Source organism: Stegostoma tigrinum, chromosome 28, assembly GCF_030684315.1.
Source record: "Stegostoma tigrinum isolate sSteTig4 chromosome 28, sSteTig4.hap1, whole genome shotgun sequence".
Taxonomy (NCBI): domain Eukaryota; kingdom Metazoa; phylum Chordata; class Chondrichthyes; order Orectolobiformes; family Stegostomatidae; genus Stegostoma; species Stegostoma tigrinum.
The window spans coordinates 15,520,056-15,537,761 of record NC_081381.1 but is presented as its reverse complement, the minus strand read 5'-3'; the positions used below and the strand labels follow the sequence as shown (position 1 = coordinate 15,537,761).

The following is a 17,706-nucleotide window of genomic DNA, read 5'->3' as shown; positions in this document are numbered from 1 at the left end:
TTTTAGAGGTTAATGGTTTTGACCTTACCTCAATAAATATTCCCCTGTAAGTATCCTGTTACTAAATTAATCATTTCATAAATAATCCTGTATCACTAAGCACCAATAAATTGTTTGAATCATACTTTGGAATGTTAATCAAATGCAATTTATTGTCATGAATTATTCTACCCTATCCTTCTGAGCAAATTAATGCTATAAATATTCCCCTAATAAATTACTAAATTACAATAATCTTTACACATCCAAAGGACTGGGATTAACTAGGACAATTTCAACTTCTCATCACAAAGATAAATCGCTCAGAGAATCTTTGGATTGCAGACTAAAAACCTAAAACTAAATTGGATCCTAGACTCATACAATAATCTTTCTTTCTTGAATTACACTTTGTTTGTTCCAAACCTTTTGACCAGTTTATACAGTTATATTCTGACTGTAATGCTGGTGTTAAAACAAGACAGACTTTCATTTATGTAACACCTATATGATCTCAAGATGTTTCACAATACTTTGCAACTGGTGCAGTCCCTCTTGTGATTTGGAAATACAGCAGCCAGTTTGCGGGGTGCACTATAAGAACATTTGGAAAGTGGTTCTTGTGGTGATGTGGTAATGTCCCTTCCTCTGGTTGACAGGTCCCACCTCGGGAGTTAATATGCCTGGAAGGTTTATCATAAAGCAGCCCAGTTCATTGGTCGTCATTCTGCCAATCCTTCCGATACAGCCGCAGTGTGTAATAAGAGAGGGTTAGTCTTTTGGTCTGTCCAAAATGTGTGAAGGATGAAGCACTGCAGCCTCCCTGCACTGACACACTGCGTGTGCAATATTCCCTCGAAGCTGTGTAAACCGCTGGCAAGTTCCGAGCGGTGTGGTGATACAGAAACCGCTGCTGCTGGGTAGACTATGCAGGTCCATCTGACACTAACACAGATCCCAGGGGATATTGTGCCTGTTGTTCTTGCAATTAACACACACATCAAGCCAGAGGCATTGTTGTTTTAACAACAACTGTCTACCCCAGCCCACACTCTCTCACTCACACTGTGTCACACTGTCATACCCTCATACCCTCACACTCGCAATGTCTCACACTCTCAAACTCTCACACTCTCATATCCTCACACTGTCTCACTCTCACACTCTGTCACTCACAGTGTCACTCTTTCATTCACATGCTGTCATACTGTCTTACTCTCACACTCTCGCTCTCTTGCATTCTCGCGTTCTCGCACTCACTTATTCTTCCATTCACATGCTCTTATACTGTCTCGCACTCTCGCACTCTCACTCTTTCACTCACACACCCTCATACTGTCTCACGCTCTCACTCTCTCAGCTTGTCCCTCTCTCAGCTTGTCCCTCTGTCCCTCTGTCTCACACTCACACTCACATTCATTCTTTCATTCACATGCTCTCATACTGTCTCACTCTCGCACTCTCACTCTTTCATTCGCACAGCCTTATACTGTCTCACACTCTCACACTCTGTCACTCTCACTCTTTCATTCACATGCTCTCATACTGCCTCTCTCTCTCACTTTCGCACTCTCACTTTCACTCTTGCTCTCATGCTGTCTCACACTGTCACATTCTCGCACTCTCGCTCACGCTCTCGCTCGCTCTCTCGCACTCTCTTGCACTCTTGCTCACTCTCTCTCTCACTCTCTGTCACTCTCGCTCACTCTTTTACTCACGCTGTTGTAGTGTCTCACTCTGTCACTCTCCCAGTCTCTCACTTACACTTTCTCACTCTCTCACACTTTCTCACTCTCACTCTCTCCCTCTCACACTCTCACTCTATTGCATTCTTGCACCCTCGCGCACTCACTCTTTCACTCACGCACTCTCATACTGTCTCACACTCTCTCTCTCACACTCCTCACATGCTCTGTCACTCTCATTCTCTCACACTCTCATTCTCACTCTCTCACTCACATTCTCACTCTTTCATCTCTCACAATCTCATTCTCACACTCTCACATTCTCACACTTTCATACTGGCTCACACTGTCTCACTCTCACACTCATTCACTCACACTCTCTCTCACAGACACACACAGACACATGCACACACACAGACACACGCACACACACAGAGACACACACACACACACAGATACAGACACACGCACACACACAGATACACACGCACACACACACACACACACACACAGATACACACAGACACAGACACACGCACACACACAGAGACACAGACACACGCACACACACACACACACACACACACACACACACACAGATACACACGCACACACACACACTTGTATTTACCGTCTCAAATACAGACACATAATGTCACTTTGTTTGTGGTGATGCTGGTTGAGGGATGGACAGTGCACCAAGGCCCTTAGCTGTGATTTAAAGTGTCCCGTCATCTTTAATAACCACTGGGAGTTGTAGCCTGAGCCTGGCTTTAACTTCTCACCTGAAAGGATGGTACCCCCAACAGTGCAGCACTCCATCAGGGCTGGTGTTGCCGTGTCAGCTGGCCTTACTGTGGAGGGAAACATTATCTCTTTTCATGGATATGTTGTAAGTGCAGCCCAGATGTAGAATCAGCGATTGATGTGGGAGTCACTTTCAAAGTGACATCAGGCCCAGCACAATCTGTTGGTTTAGTGCTGATGTGAGACGCTACCCAGCCGAGTTGTCGAATATGTACGCTATCACATTCCTCTGGTGCAATGTGAAGTGACCTTTCTCAGTTATGATTTTTCTTCATTCCTTCGTGGGATGTGCACGTCACTGGCTGGTCCGGCATTTATTGCCTGTCCCTAATTGCCCTGGAGTGACTGGATGGTTTGCTGGGCCGTTTCGGAGGGCAGTTAAGAGTCCGCCACATTGCTGTGGGTCTGGAGTCACATGTAGGCCAGACCGGGTAACGAGGGTGGATTTCCTTCCCTGCAGGATGTTAACGAAGGAGGTGGATTTTACTGACAATCAATGATAGTTTTGGGGCCAACGTCACTGAGACGAGCTTTCAGCTGAATATTTTATTAACGGTATTTAAATTCCACCAGCCACCAGAAACCGTGCTTCTACAGCATTAGTCTGGGCCCCTGCATTACCAGGGACATTATACAATAAGTAACTCACCTTTCCACAATTCCACTCGTATCTGAACAACTTGATGTAGACTCTCAACCAATCACATGGAAGCTTTCACTCGTGAGTGGTACAGATCTTTGTAGATCCTTGTCTATGATTAGTTCACACCACCCCCCCCTTCGCTGAAAGTGAGAGCTTGCAGTCTAAACGCTGGTAGCCCTCTCCCATGTTGTAGAATGAGGGGATCTAGCTCCTGGTCCATCATCATACCAGGAAACCCATTTCAGCCGCTGCCTTTCTAGGGCTAGCTGTCTCTCAGCGGGTCACACACTTTTCTCTGGGTCTGAAAGATGTAGTTTCAAGTCCAGCTGTAACTTTACAAAATCAGCTTCAAGGCTGACACTTCAGGGTAACAGTGAGGGAGTGCTGCACTTTAGAAGGTACTGTCTTTCTGATGGGATGTTAAAGTGAGGACATAACCCTCAGGTGGAAACCAAAGGATATCAAAGTGTCTCAGCCATTACTAACCCCCTCACTGTGCCCCACGACAAAAAAACCATAAAATCTTTACAGTGAGGAAGCAGGCCATTCAGCCCATCAAGTCCACACCAAGCCTCCAAACAGCATCCCACCTGTACCCACTCCATCCCTGAGGATCTGCATTTCTTACGGCTAATCTATCTAACAGGGACATCCCTGGACATGATGGACAATTTAGCATGGCCAATCCACACTAACCTGCACAGCTTCGGACTGTGGGAGGAGCCCAGAGCGCCAGGAGAAAACCCACACAGACACAGGGAGAATGTGCAAACTCCACACAGACAGCCGTCCGAGGGTGGAATTGAACCTGGGTCCCTGGCACTGCGAGGCAGCAGTGCTAACCTCTGAGCCACTGTGTCACCCAGTGTTGATATTATCACATTACTTACTGGTTGTTACAACAGTGATTCCATTTTGGAAGTGCTTCCTTGGGAATAATGTGCTCTGAGTGTTACTGTGATGGCAAAAGTTATCATAGATATTGGCATCTTTTTTCATGTAGCTGGCATATTAAGCAGTGATATACTAACGGGTTCGAGGGCTCTGTGGCGCAGTGCGATCTTTACGCCAGGGTTCAAGTCCCACCTGCCTCAGAGATACATTATACCAGGTCTGAGCAGGTTGGTTGATAAAGCAGTAAATGTAATTACGGGGAGTATTGAAGAGCAGAAAGTAGAAAGTAGAGAAATTTTTTTCATTATTTGCCAGTTGCCCACCTTGAATTTGGAATTAGCTTTATTGTCACATGAACTCACATAATTACAGTGAAAAGTTTACAAGTTGCCACTTATGGTGCCATCCTAGATACCAAGGTACCTAGCTATAGACTCTTAAGTACAAGTTACATCCTGTGATGTAACTCTGTCAGTTCAGTAAAAGATGGCATTGCAGAAATTCCCAGCTAAGTTTTTTAGTCTATTACCAAGGGTTTCAGATGAGCATGTTGTTAGCTGTGCATTGACATTACAAAACAGGGAGGAGGTGATAGTTTGATCACAAAGTGTGAAGCTGGATGAACACAGCAGGCCAAGCAGCTTCTGAGGAGCACAAAAGCTGACGTTTCGGGCCTAGACTCTTCATTAGAGAGGGGGATGGGGAGAGGGTTCTGGAATAAATAGGGAGAGAGGGGAGGCAGACCGAAGATGGAGAGAAAAGAAGATAGGTGGAGAGGAGAGTATAGGTCGGGAGGTAGGGAGGGGATAGGTCAGTCCAGGGACAAGAGAATTGCAGTGGAAGAGGGATACCCTCCTCCCTCCGGACCAACCTCAGCGTATCTCTCTCCCACTGCAATTCTCCTGTCCCTGGACTGACCTACCTCCCCACCTATACTCTCCTCTCCACCTATCTTCTTTTCTCTCCATCTTCGGTCTGCCTCCCCTCTCTCCCTATTTATTCCACAACCCTCACCCCATCCCCCCCTCTGATGAAGGGTCTAGGCCCGAAACGTCAGCTTTTGTGCTCCTGAGATGCTGCTTGGCCTGCTGTGTTCATCCAGCTTCACACTTTGTTATCTTGGATTCTCCAGTATCTGCAGTTCCCATTATCACTGATACAATTTTAACCTCACTGCAAAGCCTCTTTGAGGGATGCCTAACCTGAAGAAGTTACCCTCCTCCCACCGTACCAACCTCAGCGTAACTTCTTCAGGTTAGGCATCCCTCAAAGAGGCTTTGCAGTGAGGTTAAAATTGTATCAGTGATAATGGGAACTGCAGATGCTGGAGAATCCAAGATAATAAAGTGTGAAGCTGGATGAACACAGCAGGTCAAGCAGCATCTGAGGAGCACAAAAGCTGATGTTTCGGGCCTAGACCCTTCATCAGAGAGGGGGATGGGGAGTTTGTGTTTTGTTGCCTAAACTCTCTTGAGGGGGACCATGTTTATAAATGGGTAACTACAAAAATGGTAGAAAGCGAGCAATTAAATCATTAACGCTGTTCTGTACATGAACATCATCGATGGTAGGACGACCCAAGTGTTGTCACCGGAAGGGTCACCGGACCCAAAACGTTAACTCTGTTTTCTCCTTCACGGATGCTGCCAGACCTGCTGAGCTTTTCTAGCAACTTTGTGTTTGTTCCTGATCTACAGCATCTGCAGTTCTTTCTGTTTTTATTACGGATGTAGGGTAGGTCATTTCAGATTGAGATGAGGAGGAATTTCTTTACCCAAGAATAGCGAACCTGTGGAATTGTCTGCCACAGAAAGCAGTTGAGGCCAAAACATTGAGTGTTTTTAAGAAGGAGTTAGATATAGTTCTTAGGGCTAAAGGGATCAATGGGTTTAGGGGGAGAAAGCGGGGACAAGGTGCTGAGTTGGGAGACCAGCCATCATCATGTTGAAAGATGGACTAGGCTCGAAGGATCTAAGTTTCGTGGTTTCAAGCTTTCAATTGAGAGATCTTCCAGTTAAATAACTCCTAACTTAGACTGTTTCAAAGATCCAGCATGGGTACAAGAGGCCAAATGGCCTCCTTCAGAGCTCCAGGTTCCTCCTGATTCTCAATGAACTGTCAAGCTGCTGTCCGAGCGGATTTTCCTAACTTGCCTGACAGTTGGGACAATCCACAAAACTCCTGATGATTAAAAGCCAGGGGATTCTCATTGGAAATTTTGCCGTCTAATTCAGGATCATTCATGTCTAACTTTGCTCTGCCCTTAGGTCGCACGAGTTTTTATGAGCAGTACGGTGTCATTTGCGACGTTATTCAGAACCACCTGACGGAAATTCTGACCTTTGTTGCCATGGAGACCCCAGCAAACATCAGCGACTCAGAGGAGATCCACAGAAACAAAATGAAGGTGTACGCCAGCTTGGAGAGATTGGAGAAACGGAGCGCAGTCACCGGCCAGTATCAAGCGTACATCTCCGAGGTCAGGCAGGAACTCCGGAAGCCAGCTGAATATATCAGCACTGTGCCAACATTCGCTGGTGGGTGTATTCTTCACTGAGCACAAACTTCTCCCACCCCTTTCCCAATGCCTGGTGTGGCCTTTACCAGCTCTCCTGCTGGTTACCTTGGCATGCTGTTGCCCATTAGGGTACAGGTCACGCACACATTCCACCCATAGCTTCCACACTCCGACCACAATACTGCTGTGGGTGATGTCCTTATGGCCAGCTGCACCCATCATCAATCTTGACAGAAAGAGCCACGTCTGCAGTGTATGGGTGAAATCACCATCGTCCTCCAGGGCTCTCTGCAGATGGTGGTGAGTTTAACCTGAGGGTTACCACAGCTCAGGGAAGGGGAAGAGTTTCGGAAGGACACTCCTTCATTGTAACTTTAGTTGGGGCAGGATTTGAACCCACACTATTGGGGTCACTTTGCATTGTAAGCTGTCCGTCCAGCCAATTGAGCTAACTGAAGTGGGGCTTAGAGATGCACGTGTAAAGAGGGCCAGCAATCTCTCGGAATCAAAGACAATAGGAGCAGGAGTTGGCCATTCAGCCCATCAGAATCGCTCAGGCATTCAATATTGTTGTGGCTGATCCTCTGTCTCTCTGTAACAAATTGCTGGGTCTGTGCCAACAACCCGACTCCATCTCCCATACCAACCCTCACCCTGTCTCTACCCCCCACTGCACCCCAGCCCCCTCTCTCACCCCTGCCCTGACTCCCTCTCTCTTCCCCCACACCGCTACCCCCTGTCTCCCTCCACACCGCTACCCCCTGTCTCCCCCCACATCCTGACGCCCCCTTCTCCCCCACATCTTGACTCTCTCTCTCTCTTCCCCACACCACTACTCCCTCTCCCCCACCACACCCCGACCCCGTCTCTTCTCCCCACCACACCCCGACCCCCTCTCTCCACCTACACGCCGACTCTCTCTCTCTCACTCCCACACGCCTAACACCTCTTTCACCCCCGCACCTTACTCCGTCTTTCTGCCAGACCCCAAGTCCCTCACCCCCACCACACCCTGACCTCCTGTCTCCCTCACACACCCTGATCCCCTTCTTTCGCCACCACACCCTGACTCCCTGTCCCACCACACCTGACCCCCTTTCTCTGCCCCACACCCTGATACTCCCTCTCCCCTGACTCCCTCTCCCCCCACACCCTGACTCCCTCTCCCCCCACACCCTGACTCCCTCTCCCCCCACACCCTGACTCCCTCTCCCCCCACACCCTGACTCCCTCTCCCCCCACACCCTGACTCCCTCTCCCCCCACACCCTGACTCCCTCTCCTCCACACCCTGACTCCCTCTCCCCCAACACCCTGACTCCCTCTCCTGCACCACGCCCAATCCCTTCTCTCTCCCCTACACCCTGACTCCCTCTCCCCCACCACACCCTAACTCTCTCTGTCTCTCTCTCTCTGTGTCTCTGTCTCTGTCTCTCTCTCTCTCTCTCTCTCTCTCTCTCTCTCTCTCTCTCTCTCTCTCTCTCTCTCTTTCTGTCTCCCTCTCTCTCTCTCTCTCTCTCTCTGTGTCTCTCTCTCTCTCTCTCTCTCTCTCTCTCTCTCTCTCTCTCTCTCTCTCTCTCTCTCTCTGTCTCTGTCTCTCTCCTCGCCACACCCTAAGTCCTTCTCTCCCCCCACAACCCAATACCCTCTTCCCCCTCCATGCCCTGACTCACCCCACTCACATCCCTGAATCCCCCTCCCCACACTGATTCCCTCTTCCCCCCAGACCCCAACCCCCTCACCCCCACCACACCCTGACCCCCTGTCTCCCCACATCCTGACTCCCCCCCCCTCCCCCACACCCCAACTCCCTCCCCACCAACACCCTGACCCCCTGTCTCCCTCCCACACCCTGACTCCCCCTCTCTCCCCCCACATCCTGACTACCTTCTCTCCCCTACACCCCAACTCCCTCACCCCCACCAACACCGTCTGTCCCTCTGACCCCATTCCTGAAAACCCTTGAAGTGATTTACCCTAAAGTAGAAGCGATGAACTACTTTAGTTTCCCCTGAGCCGATACTTAAATGCACTGGGTAACACAGTCAGTTTAAATCTCGATCTGCAGCCCCTCTTTAAAATGCGCGCAGGGAGAATGAAAGCGTGTGTAGACATCCGTCCAGCGGGCCACCAGAGAGACTGAAGCATGGGAGCATGATTTCTCTGCTTCCAGCACTGACCCTGCTCAGCAAGGGGACAATGTTCTCAGGTCATTCCTATCAGTCTGGTGCACTGGGTGTGGGCGTGACATGCAACCACACTCAGCTCTAGAAATGAATCCGTATAAAAGTGGGGGAAAAAATTGCTCCAATCTGTTCTGCAGGATCATTTGTGAAATCTGTTTACTTCAGAATGAGCTCACTGGCTACTGTATCTGTAATGTAAATCCTTAATGACTGAGAGCCTAGGTCCTATGGGGGCAGGCATATTGTGTGATTGGAAATCAATCCTTTATGTATCTGGGATGGATAATTTGGAAGTTATGCTGCTTCTCCTTAACCAGAATTATATAAGAACACTGCTATTCCGGAAAAACATTCTTTTGTTTGGAGTTGAGGGCCCCCTTATTGCAAGTTCACCCTTTCATCTGAACATTGCTGAGATGATTTTAAATGACTCCATTGGCTGGGAAAGCAGTTATTGGCTTGATGGTTTTTATGAGATTTGCCGAAATGGGACCAGATTATTGGAGAGAGGTAATTGCAACGTTTCCAGAGGAGGGCTGCATTTTTCCAACTTGTGAGTTGTTGCCGCGTGCGGTGTTTTCCAGAACTGATGTCCGATAATAAAAAAAGAGGGTTAGTTTAGTGGAGACTGGGCAGCGGCTTCGGAGCTTGAGGGGGAGCTCAGATCGGAAGGAAGCAAAACTGGTCACAAGACAGAGACATTACACAGCAAAATTAGAAAATAGATGAAGTTAAGGATGAAGGATCAAAAAAGATTAGAATGGAAGTCAGGGGCACTGTGTCTCAATGCACACAGCATTCACAGCAAGATAATGAATTCAGAATGACAGAATTGCTGCAGAACAGGAGGAGGCCATTCTGCCCATCATGTTTGTCCCAGCTGTCTGAACAAGCATCATGAACTATGGCCTGTCCTAGCTACACATGATTGTCTAATGCATTTTTGGAAGTCTTGTTTGTCTACTGCCTATCATTCCAGACCGGAACCACTCACTGAATGCGAAGTTTATTTCTTACATTTGATTTTACTTCTTTTGAAAATCATGTTTTAAATCTGTGCCCTCAGCTTCTTGATCCTTTTTGCGAGCAAGAGCAGTTTCTTCCTTTCTGATCTGTCCAGGCCTTTCACTGCTTTGAAAATTCCAATCATATCCCAATTTGCCTTCAGCCACCACCATCTTCATAGCTGAAGTTTCTCATCCCTGTGCAAAGACCACATCTTTTTATTCTTCTTTATTTCAGAGTGGAGAAGGTAGGAGATCTCCTTTAAATCAAAGATTGTGGAAAGAGTTGCTGTATTCTTTTCAACAAGTTACTGGAACGGACTATGCATTTGTGTTTACACTGTTGCTTTGTTCAAGCAGAGGAGGGAGATGTTTCAGATGCTGAAGTGCCATGGGGCTGTGCACAGTGCAATCTTCACCCAGCGACAGATTCCTGATTGAGTTGTGGACACCAGGAGTCAACGGCATTCTGATTGGCTCCTGAGCAGATGGTCAGCTTGTGTATGAGCAAGACAGAGGCGGAAGGTCTCCAAACGGCAAGAAAAAACATCTCTCTCCCCCCCCACTCTCATTTTTTCTCTGCCATTCTCTCTCCCTCTCTCTCTCACTCACTCTCTCTCTCTCTTCCCCCACCCCCATTCTTTGTCTGCCATTCTCTCTCTCTCTCCCCCTCTCTCTCATTCTTCCTCTGCAATTCACTCTCTCTCTCTCTCTCTCTCTGTCTCTTCCTCTCCTTCTCATTCTTTCTATGACGTTCTCTTTCTCCGTCTCTCTCTCTCATTCTTTCTCTGCAATTCACTCTCTCTGTCTCTCTCTTCCTCTTCCTCTCATTCTTTCTCTGACATTCTCTGTCTGTCTGTCCGTCTCTCTCACTCATTCTTTCTCTGCCATTCTCTTTCTGTCTCTCTGTCTCTCTCTCTCACTCTTTCTCTTCATTCTTTCTCGGCTACCTTCTCTGTTTCCCACCCTCCTCTCTCTCTCTCTCTCTCTCTCTCTCTCTCTCTCTCTCTCCCCCACTTTTTCACTCCCGGTCCCCGTCTTTCTCGCTCTCAATCTGCAGCGAGGTAACCAAAAACTGAAAGATAACTAATTATTCTCTCCCACCATTTGCTGGATATTGTTGCCTCTAACCAGTGACTGAGAAACTAAACAATTAGGCTGTCACCTGCCCTGTTTCTTTAGCAAAGAGCTGGAAGGAATTTGAAATGAGGGAGTTGGAGGAAGCTAAAAGGGCAGCTGACGGAATCCTGTGGTGCTTCTGGACTGTGCTTCCCCGGCTTTGCTGCTTTCATCTGTAACATTGATGTTTGTTTGTCTGTGTCTGTCTGTATCTGTGGTGTAGGGGTTTAGGAGGAGGATGGAGCTTAAGCGTTTTCAGGGTAGTGATCTCTCACAGTGGCGTGCCATGGGGAATCAGCGTAGGGCACAATTATTTACAGCTATTTACATAAAATACTTATATACAAGTCTCTTGGATGGGGAAAGTGAATGTACTACTGCTACATTTGCAGATGACCTAAAAATAGGGGAGAGGCAAGGAGTGAGGATAAGACGGAAAGTCTGGGGAGTGATATATACAGGTTAAGTGATTGGGCAAAAACTTAGCAGATAGAATGTAATGCGAGGTTATACACTTTGGCAGGAAGAACAGAGGAGCTAAATAGTACTTAATCGGCGAAAGCTACAGCAGAGATCAATTTGGGAGACCATGTCCATGACTCACAAAGAGTGAGTTTCCAAATTCAGTCAGTAATAAGGAAAGCGAATGGAATGTTGGCCTTTATTTCAAAGGGAATGGAGTATAATAGTAGGGAGATTTTACTAAAACAGTGCAAGGCAACAGAAAGACCACAGCTGGAATACTGTGAGCAGTTTTTGGGGCCCCTTATCTAAGGGAAGGTAACACTGGCATTGGAAGCAGTCCAGAGGAGGTTCGCTATGCTGGTACCAGGTATGAAGGGACTGTCTTTGAGGAGACATTGAATAAACTGGGCCTGTACTCATTGGAATATAGGAAAAGGAGAAGCTGCATTAGGATGCAGGACTCTTAGGGAATTAACAGTATAGATCTGGAAAGGTTGTTTCCCCTTGTGGGAGAGTTTACAACCAGTCGGTATAATCTCAGAATAAAGGATCGCCCATTTAAATCAGACCATTGTCTAATCTGCTTGCTCAGGTGGAGGCAAAGAGGGCTTGGAGCTATTCCCACTGTCCTGGGTCAATAGCTGTTCCTCAGTTAACTTCAAAACACCAGCTTATCTGACCATTATCATATTGCTGCAGGCAGGACCTTGCTGCTTCGAGCAGGTGGTTAGTGTTTGGTTGGATTGGCGGAAGATTATATGTTCAGTCATTGACTGGTGAAGTCTGCTCCTTCTCTGAGATTTTCAGTGTGTTTTAACTTTGTGCTTCGGCTGTTTAGTTTAATGGGCAGCTTCAAGGCTGATATAGATAGAGTTTTGATCTGCCTGGGAATCAAGGAGTGGGTGGGCAGGTAGAGTTGAGGTAGAAGATCGGTCACAATCATTCTCTTATTCATTCCTGAGATGTGGGCATCACTGGCTAGGTCAGTATTTATTAGGCTGCTAGTGAGCTGCCTTCTTGTAATGTGGATGAGGATCGGGAATTCCAGGATTTTGATCCACTGGCACTGAAGAGATATTTCCAAGTCAGGATGGTGAGCGGCTTGGAGGGGAACTTGCAAGGGGTGGTGTTCCCATGTATCTGCTGCCCTTGACCTTGATGATGGAGGTTCAGTAGGTGCTGTTGAAGGAGAGTTGGTGGACACCTGCAGTGCACCTTATGGATGGTACATACTGCTGCTACTTAGTGTCAATGGTGGAGGAAATGAATGTTAAACAAATGGATGTGGTGCCAATCAAGTAGGATGCTTTGTCCGGTGTGGTGCCAAGCTTCTTGAGTATTGTTGGAACGGTGCTCATCCAGGGCAAGTGGGGAGTATTCCGTCACATTCCTGACTTGTGCCTTGTAGGCTCTGGTGAATCAGGAGGTGAGTTATCCGCTGCAGGATTCCCAATCCCTGACCCGCTGCTGTAGGATTTACACAGCTACTTCAGTTGGTAAAGACACAGGTGTTGATAGTGACAGTTTCAGCAATGATAATGCCATTGATATCAGGCTGGAGGGGCAGAATGGCCTACTCCCATTCCTGTTTCTTACGGTATGCCAGTTGACTGATGCATTTCCTGTGTTGTCAAAATAATTAATTGGCTGTAAACGGCTTAGGATGTTGTGTGGTCATTGAAAGGTGTTGTACATACGCCTTCTTTCAGGTTGAAGTTTAGGATCAACCACTCAGTGTGCGGTGTTACTTATTCTCACAGACGTCACTCATCATCAGTACATATTAACACTGCCGATGTTCTGTCTGTTTCAGGTGTAGTGATGTTCCTGGATAGCCCTCAGTGGGATAATGTGCCTTTTATACTGACTGCTGGAAAAGCTCTGGATGAAAGAGTTGGTTACGCTCGAATTCTGTTCAAAAACAAAGCCTTCTGCCTCCAAAATGAGTCCACAAGAAAAGCTGGATTCAATCAATGCAGGCAGAGACAAATAATCTTTTATGTTGGCCACGGAGACTTGAATTTTCCAGCTATATTGGTGAGTAAAAACCTCTTCAAACCAGTGATCAATGCATCAAGCTGGAAACAAGTGACGGAATTTCCCGATGTCCAGATGTTTGGAATTCCCTTATCGGATTATTACATCTACACTCCCGTGATGCAGAAGGATGCTTACGCAGTATTAATACCTCAAATTTTCCAGGCCAAGAGGGACTCTTTCATCAATACCGAGGATCTTTTGGCATCTTGGAAAGTCTGGACGCCCTTACTGAAAGAGCATTCCAACGTGAGCCCACGTCTTTATCCAGGAGGGGCCCAAAACGGAGATCTATTGGACTTCACAGTAGAGGGGAGGGTGGTATCTTTCAGTAGGTCAGACCCTGTGCAGATCATTTCGGAGAGTCCTAGCCTTCAAACTGTGAGTGACTACAAGGCTATAACCTCGGCTTTCCGAGGGAACACCTTGGTGTCTGCAGGCACAGAGGACCTGATCATGACGTTGGCCTCCCACCTGCACCAGAAAGCCCAGGACGCTGTGCAAGAGCGTGGGATCTTCCACCTTGCCGTTTCAGGGGGCTCGAGCCCGACTGACTTGTTCAGGAGGTTGGCCGTGCACCACTATACGTTCCCTTGGAAACGCACCCACTTTTGGATGGTGGATGAGCGGTGCGTCCCATTCGATGACCCCAAATCGAACTTCAGGAGCTTGCATGACAACCTGCTGAAGTACTTCAGGATCCCTTATGTCAACATCCACCCAATGCCCGTTCGCATGAACCAACGGCTGTGTGTCGAGGACGACCGTGGCGCAGATCTCTACGCCAATGAGATTGAAATGCTGGTCAATAGGACAAGCTTTGATTTTGTTTTGCTGGGGGTGGGCACTGATGGCCACACTGCCTCACTGTTTCCCAGCAGCCAGGCTCTAACCCATGAGGGAAACCTGGTTCTGTTTACAGAAAGCCTGGCCAAACCCCATCAACGGATGACCCTTTCTCTAAGTGCAATCAACAAGGCCAGGCATATCGCTGTCTTAATAACAGGGAAGATCAAGCACCCGCTAGTGGCGAGGATAAGCAAGGAGGTAGAGAAATCAGAGAAATGGCCCATTACAATGGTTCACCCATCAGGTGGTGAACTCATTTGGTTTATTGACCATGACGCACTCTTTGGCTGATCAAGTTTCATCACAGTTAACATCTTCACCGCCTGCCAGTTCAGAACTTTGAATGTAGCGAATTCACTGAAGTCACTCTGTTGAAGAATTGATATTTTCATTTTTACTATGGGATATGGGCTGTTAATTCTGGGTGTGACTATCAAAGCAGCAAACATTTTTAGAAAATTTTAACAAGCAATAAGTACATCAGGGTACGTTTTAATTCATTTCTACAGTTATAAAGAACCCACTCCATTTCATTCTGAATATTTTAACCGATCTGTTTGGACGTATGCCGGGAGCAGGTAGGTCTTGAACCCAGGCCTCCTGGCTCAGTGGTCGGGACACTACCGCTGAGCCACAAGCAGTCTTTCATTTCATTCTGTTGATTGTAACTGAATGAGACTTGGATGTGTTCTATAGCTAGACTGGTAATTCACTTCATTAGATCCCTACCTCCAGGTGGAGAAACCAAACAGCTCTCCTGTTATTAGGTAATTAATCCACAATCTTTTGTACATTTTTAGAAATAGTGACACCTCTGAGTGTATGAATGATTGGTTGAAATATTGAGTGGTCATGTCACAGACAACTGTGCGGATAGCTTTCTGGTGTCAATGCCGTGTAAGAAATGATGATTCATCTCCAAACCAGCTGGTCACAAACAGCCTCCCAGATCTATAGGCATGTATTTTCCCTGAACGTCAGCCAAGTGTCTTTTTACTCAGGTATCCTTTTCGAAAAGAAGACAGGGGCATTAACCACAGAGACTGTGCCACAGAGTGAGAAGAAGCATATAAACATATGTTGCAAAATACAGGGGCTATTTGGAATTTTCTTTCTTCCCCAAATGTGGTGCTTGTAGCAGAACCTTCGCTGAGGTCCTGCTAGTCTCACTAAAAGTGCAAACTTAATTTACATGGCCTTAGCAAACCTCACTGTCACGGATTACATCTTCAACACAGGAAAATATTTTAGTGGTGAGGAAGGCACCTTCCTTTGGTGAAGAAAATTTCTGGATACCAGCTCTGGTTTTGTCATTGGAGGTTCCAGCTGTAATTCTGACTAACATGGAGACAGAGTGTTGGAGCCCAGAAAGACATTTAGTGAAGGATAGAACTGGAGCTAATCTGTACACACTTTCACATCCATCTGCAGACCAGCTCATTATGACCATATACCTAAATCAACAACAGTTTTTCAGACTGCGACTAAAGGGATGTAAGTGTCAAAGTCCACAAGCTGCATACATACAATTAAACATCATCACTATAGGGTTAACATTGAGCCTTGTGATAAGGGGAGGTTTAGGTGGGAATGTAGAATAATCAGAATGGCAATGATCTTCTTGAATGGTAGAACAAACTCAATAGGCTGAGTGCCCTACGTCTCCGGATATGTGTGTGTATGTATGTGTGCCACAGACTTTGTATTTAACTTTTTACAGTTATGATTCCCTCATGTGATGTGTGCATCGGTGGCAAGGCTCAAGCATTAACACAGGGCTTGAAACACCAGTGGAATGAAACTTGCTGCCTGAACATTGTATTTTTGCACTGAATGTTAAAGAGGCACTGAACTGCCAGTTTGTGAATAATTGTGGGAGGCCAACAGATCACTTCCCTTTACCACACTGTATGAAGAACCCAGCCAACAGATATTTCTCCAAAAGGGAGTTATTTAGAAATTGCCCATTTTGGTAACAGTTTTAAGTTAATTTTGAATTGTCAGCCTTTTTTCTTCATGATACAAGGTCCTTTCTTCTTAAGTTGTTCCCAGTTAACTTTAATCCTGGAATATTCACTAATTGTGATACAGTGTACACAATGAGATGATTTGTGGCTTTGCCTCAGTTCAAAGTGCCTCTCTTTTTGAAGATCCCTGAATTGTGAAGTTCAAGATGTTCCCACATGCTTGACTTTCTAATGTTGCATTGTACAAGCTTGTGTTTCTTAGAGCCTAACTTAACTGCTGCATTTACTTGTATAACACTCTGCACTTCAATGTTTAATAATGTGTAGGAAATGCTTTAGGATGTCACAGATTTTTTAAAAAAAATCAGTATTTATATAGCACCTTACGCTGTCTCAGGCTATCCTCATGTGCTTTACATCAAATGGAGCACTTCGAAAAGTTAGACATGTATTGTATGATACATGGTAGCCAATTGTGAGAGCTTGCTGTGTACAAGCAGTAATGTGACAATGTTTGGATAATCTGCTTTGTGATGATGGTTCAGGGATGAGCATTGGCCTGGGGCACTGGAAATCGAGCCACAGTCTTTGAGCCCCACCGTGGAGGAACAGTCAAAGGTTTAATTTGAGTGTCAGTGTGGATTGTGTACTCTTGTCTTTGAACTATCAATCTTGTAATTCAGAGGCGAGAGTTAATACTTAACTACAGCTGACTGGGAAACTAAACACAAACATGTTCCTGAGATAACACGGGGTGAAGCTGCATGAACACGGCAGGCCAAGCAACACCAGAGGAGCAGGAAAGTTGATGTTTTGGGTCGAGACCCTTCCCTCATTTCTGAAGAAGGGTCTTGACCCGAAACATCAAGCTTTCCTGCTCCTCTGATGCTGCTTGCCCTGCTGTGTTCATCCAGCTTCACACCGTGTTATTCTCAGATTCTCCAGCATCGGCCATTCCTACTATCTCACAAGCATATTCCTGTCATCATTTTGTGGCAACTATCCATTCACACATTTTGAATAAACAATTTGAAGCTGTGGATTTTTAAAGGATTTTAGTTCACTCAGTCCATAAAGTGTACTGCATTTCCTGTTCAACTCTCTGCAATTCTGTGATCTTTCCCATGTACTTGTGAAAAAATTACCTTGGTTGTATACTTTTAAGATTAACAAGAAGATTGACAGCTTGTTGCACTGATGCTGTTGTTATTGTTCTGTCCTAATGTTGTAATGAAGTGTGACTTTGCTTAAATTTGTCAGCTGGGACCTGGTATGAGATAAAACCAGGAAAAGCTGGCCTGACTTTACTAAAAGAAATCTCAATTGAATCCCTCCTCATTTTCTGAGTTTCAGGCGATACTTCTGGTCCTTACGGTGGCTCAGTGGTTAACACTGCTGCCTCACAGCGCCAGGGACCTGGGTTCAGTTCCACCCTCGGGCGACTGTCTGTGTGGAGTTTGCACTGTGTCTGTGTGGGTTTCCTCCGAGTGCTCTGGTTTCCTCCCACAGTCCAAAGATGTGCAGGGTACGATGGATTGACCAGGCTAAATTGCC

The 17,706-nt window shown here is 46.5% G+C and overlaps 1 protein-coding gene across 2 annotated transcripts in view; it reads left to right on the top strand.

The window, feature by feature from the left end:
* The window catches only part of h6pd (hexose-6-phosphate dehydrogenase (glucose 1-dehydrogenase)), a 68,740-nt gene extending 51,796 nt beyond the window's left edge, over window positions 1-16,944 (top strand). For both annotated transcript variants that reach the window (XM_048561480.2, XM_048561481.2), the window contains 2 exons: window positions 6,276-6,545; window positions 13,113-16,944. In XM_048561480.2, coding sequence (XP_048417437.1) covers window positions 6,276-6,545; window positions 13,113-14,476 — 1,634 coding nt within the window. In that variant the 3' untranslated portion in view covers window positions 14,477-16,944. The remainder of the gene's footprint in view (window positions 1-6,275; window positions 6,546-13,112) is intronic.
* The last annotated feature ends 762 nt before the right edge of the window (window positions 16,945-17,706 follow it).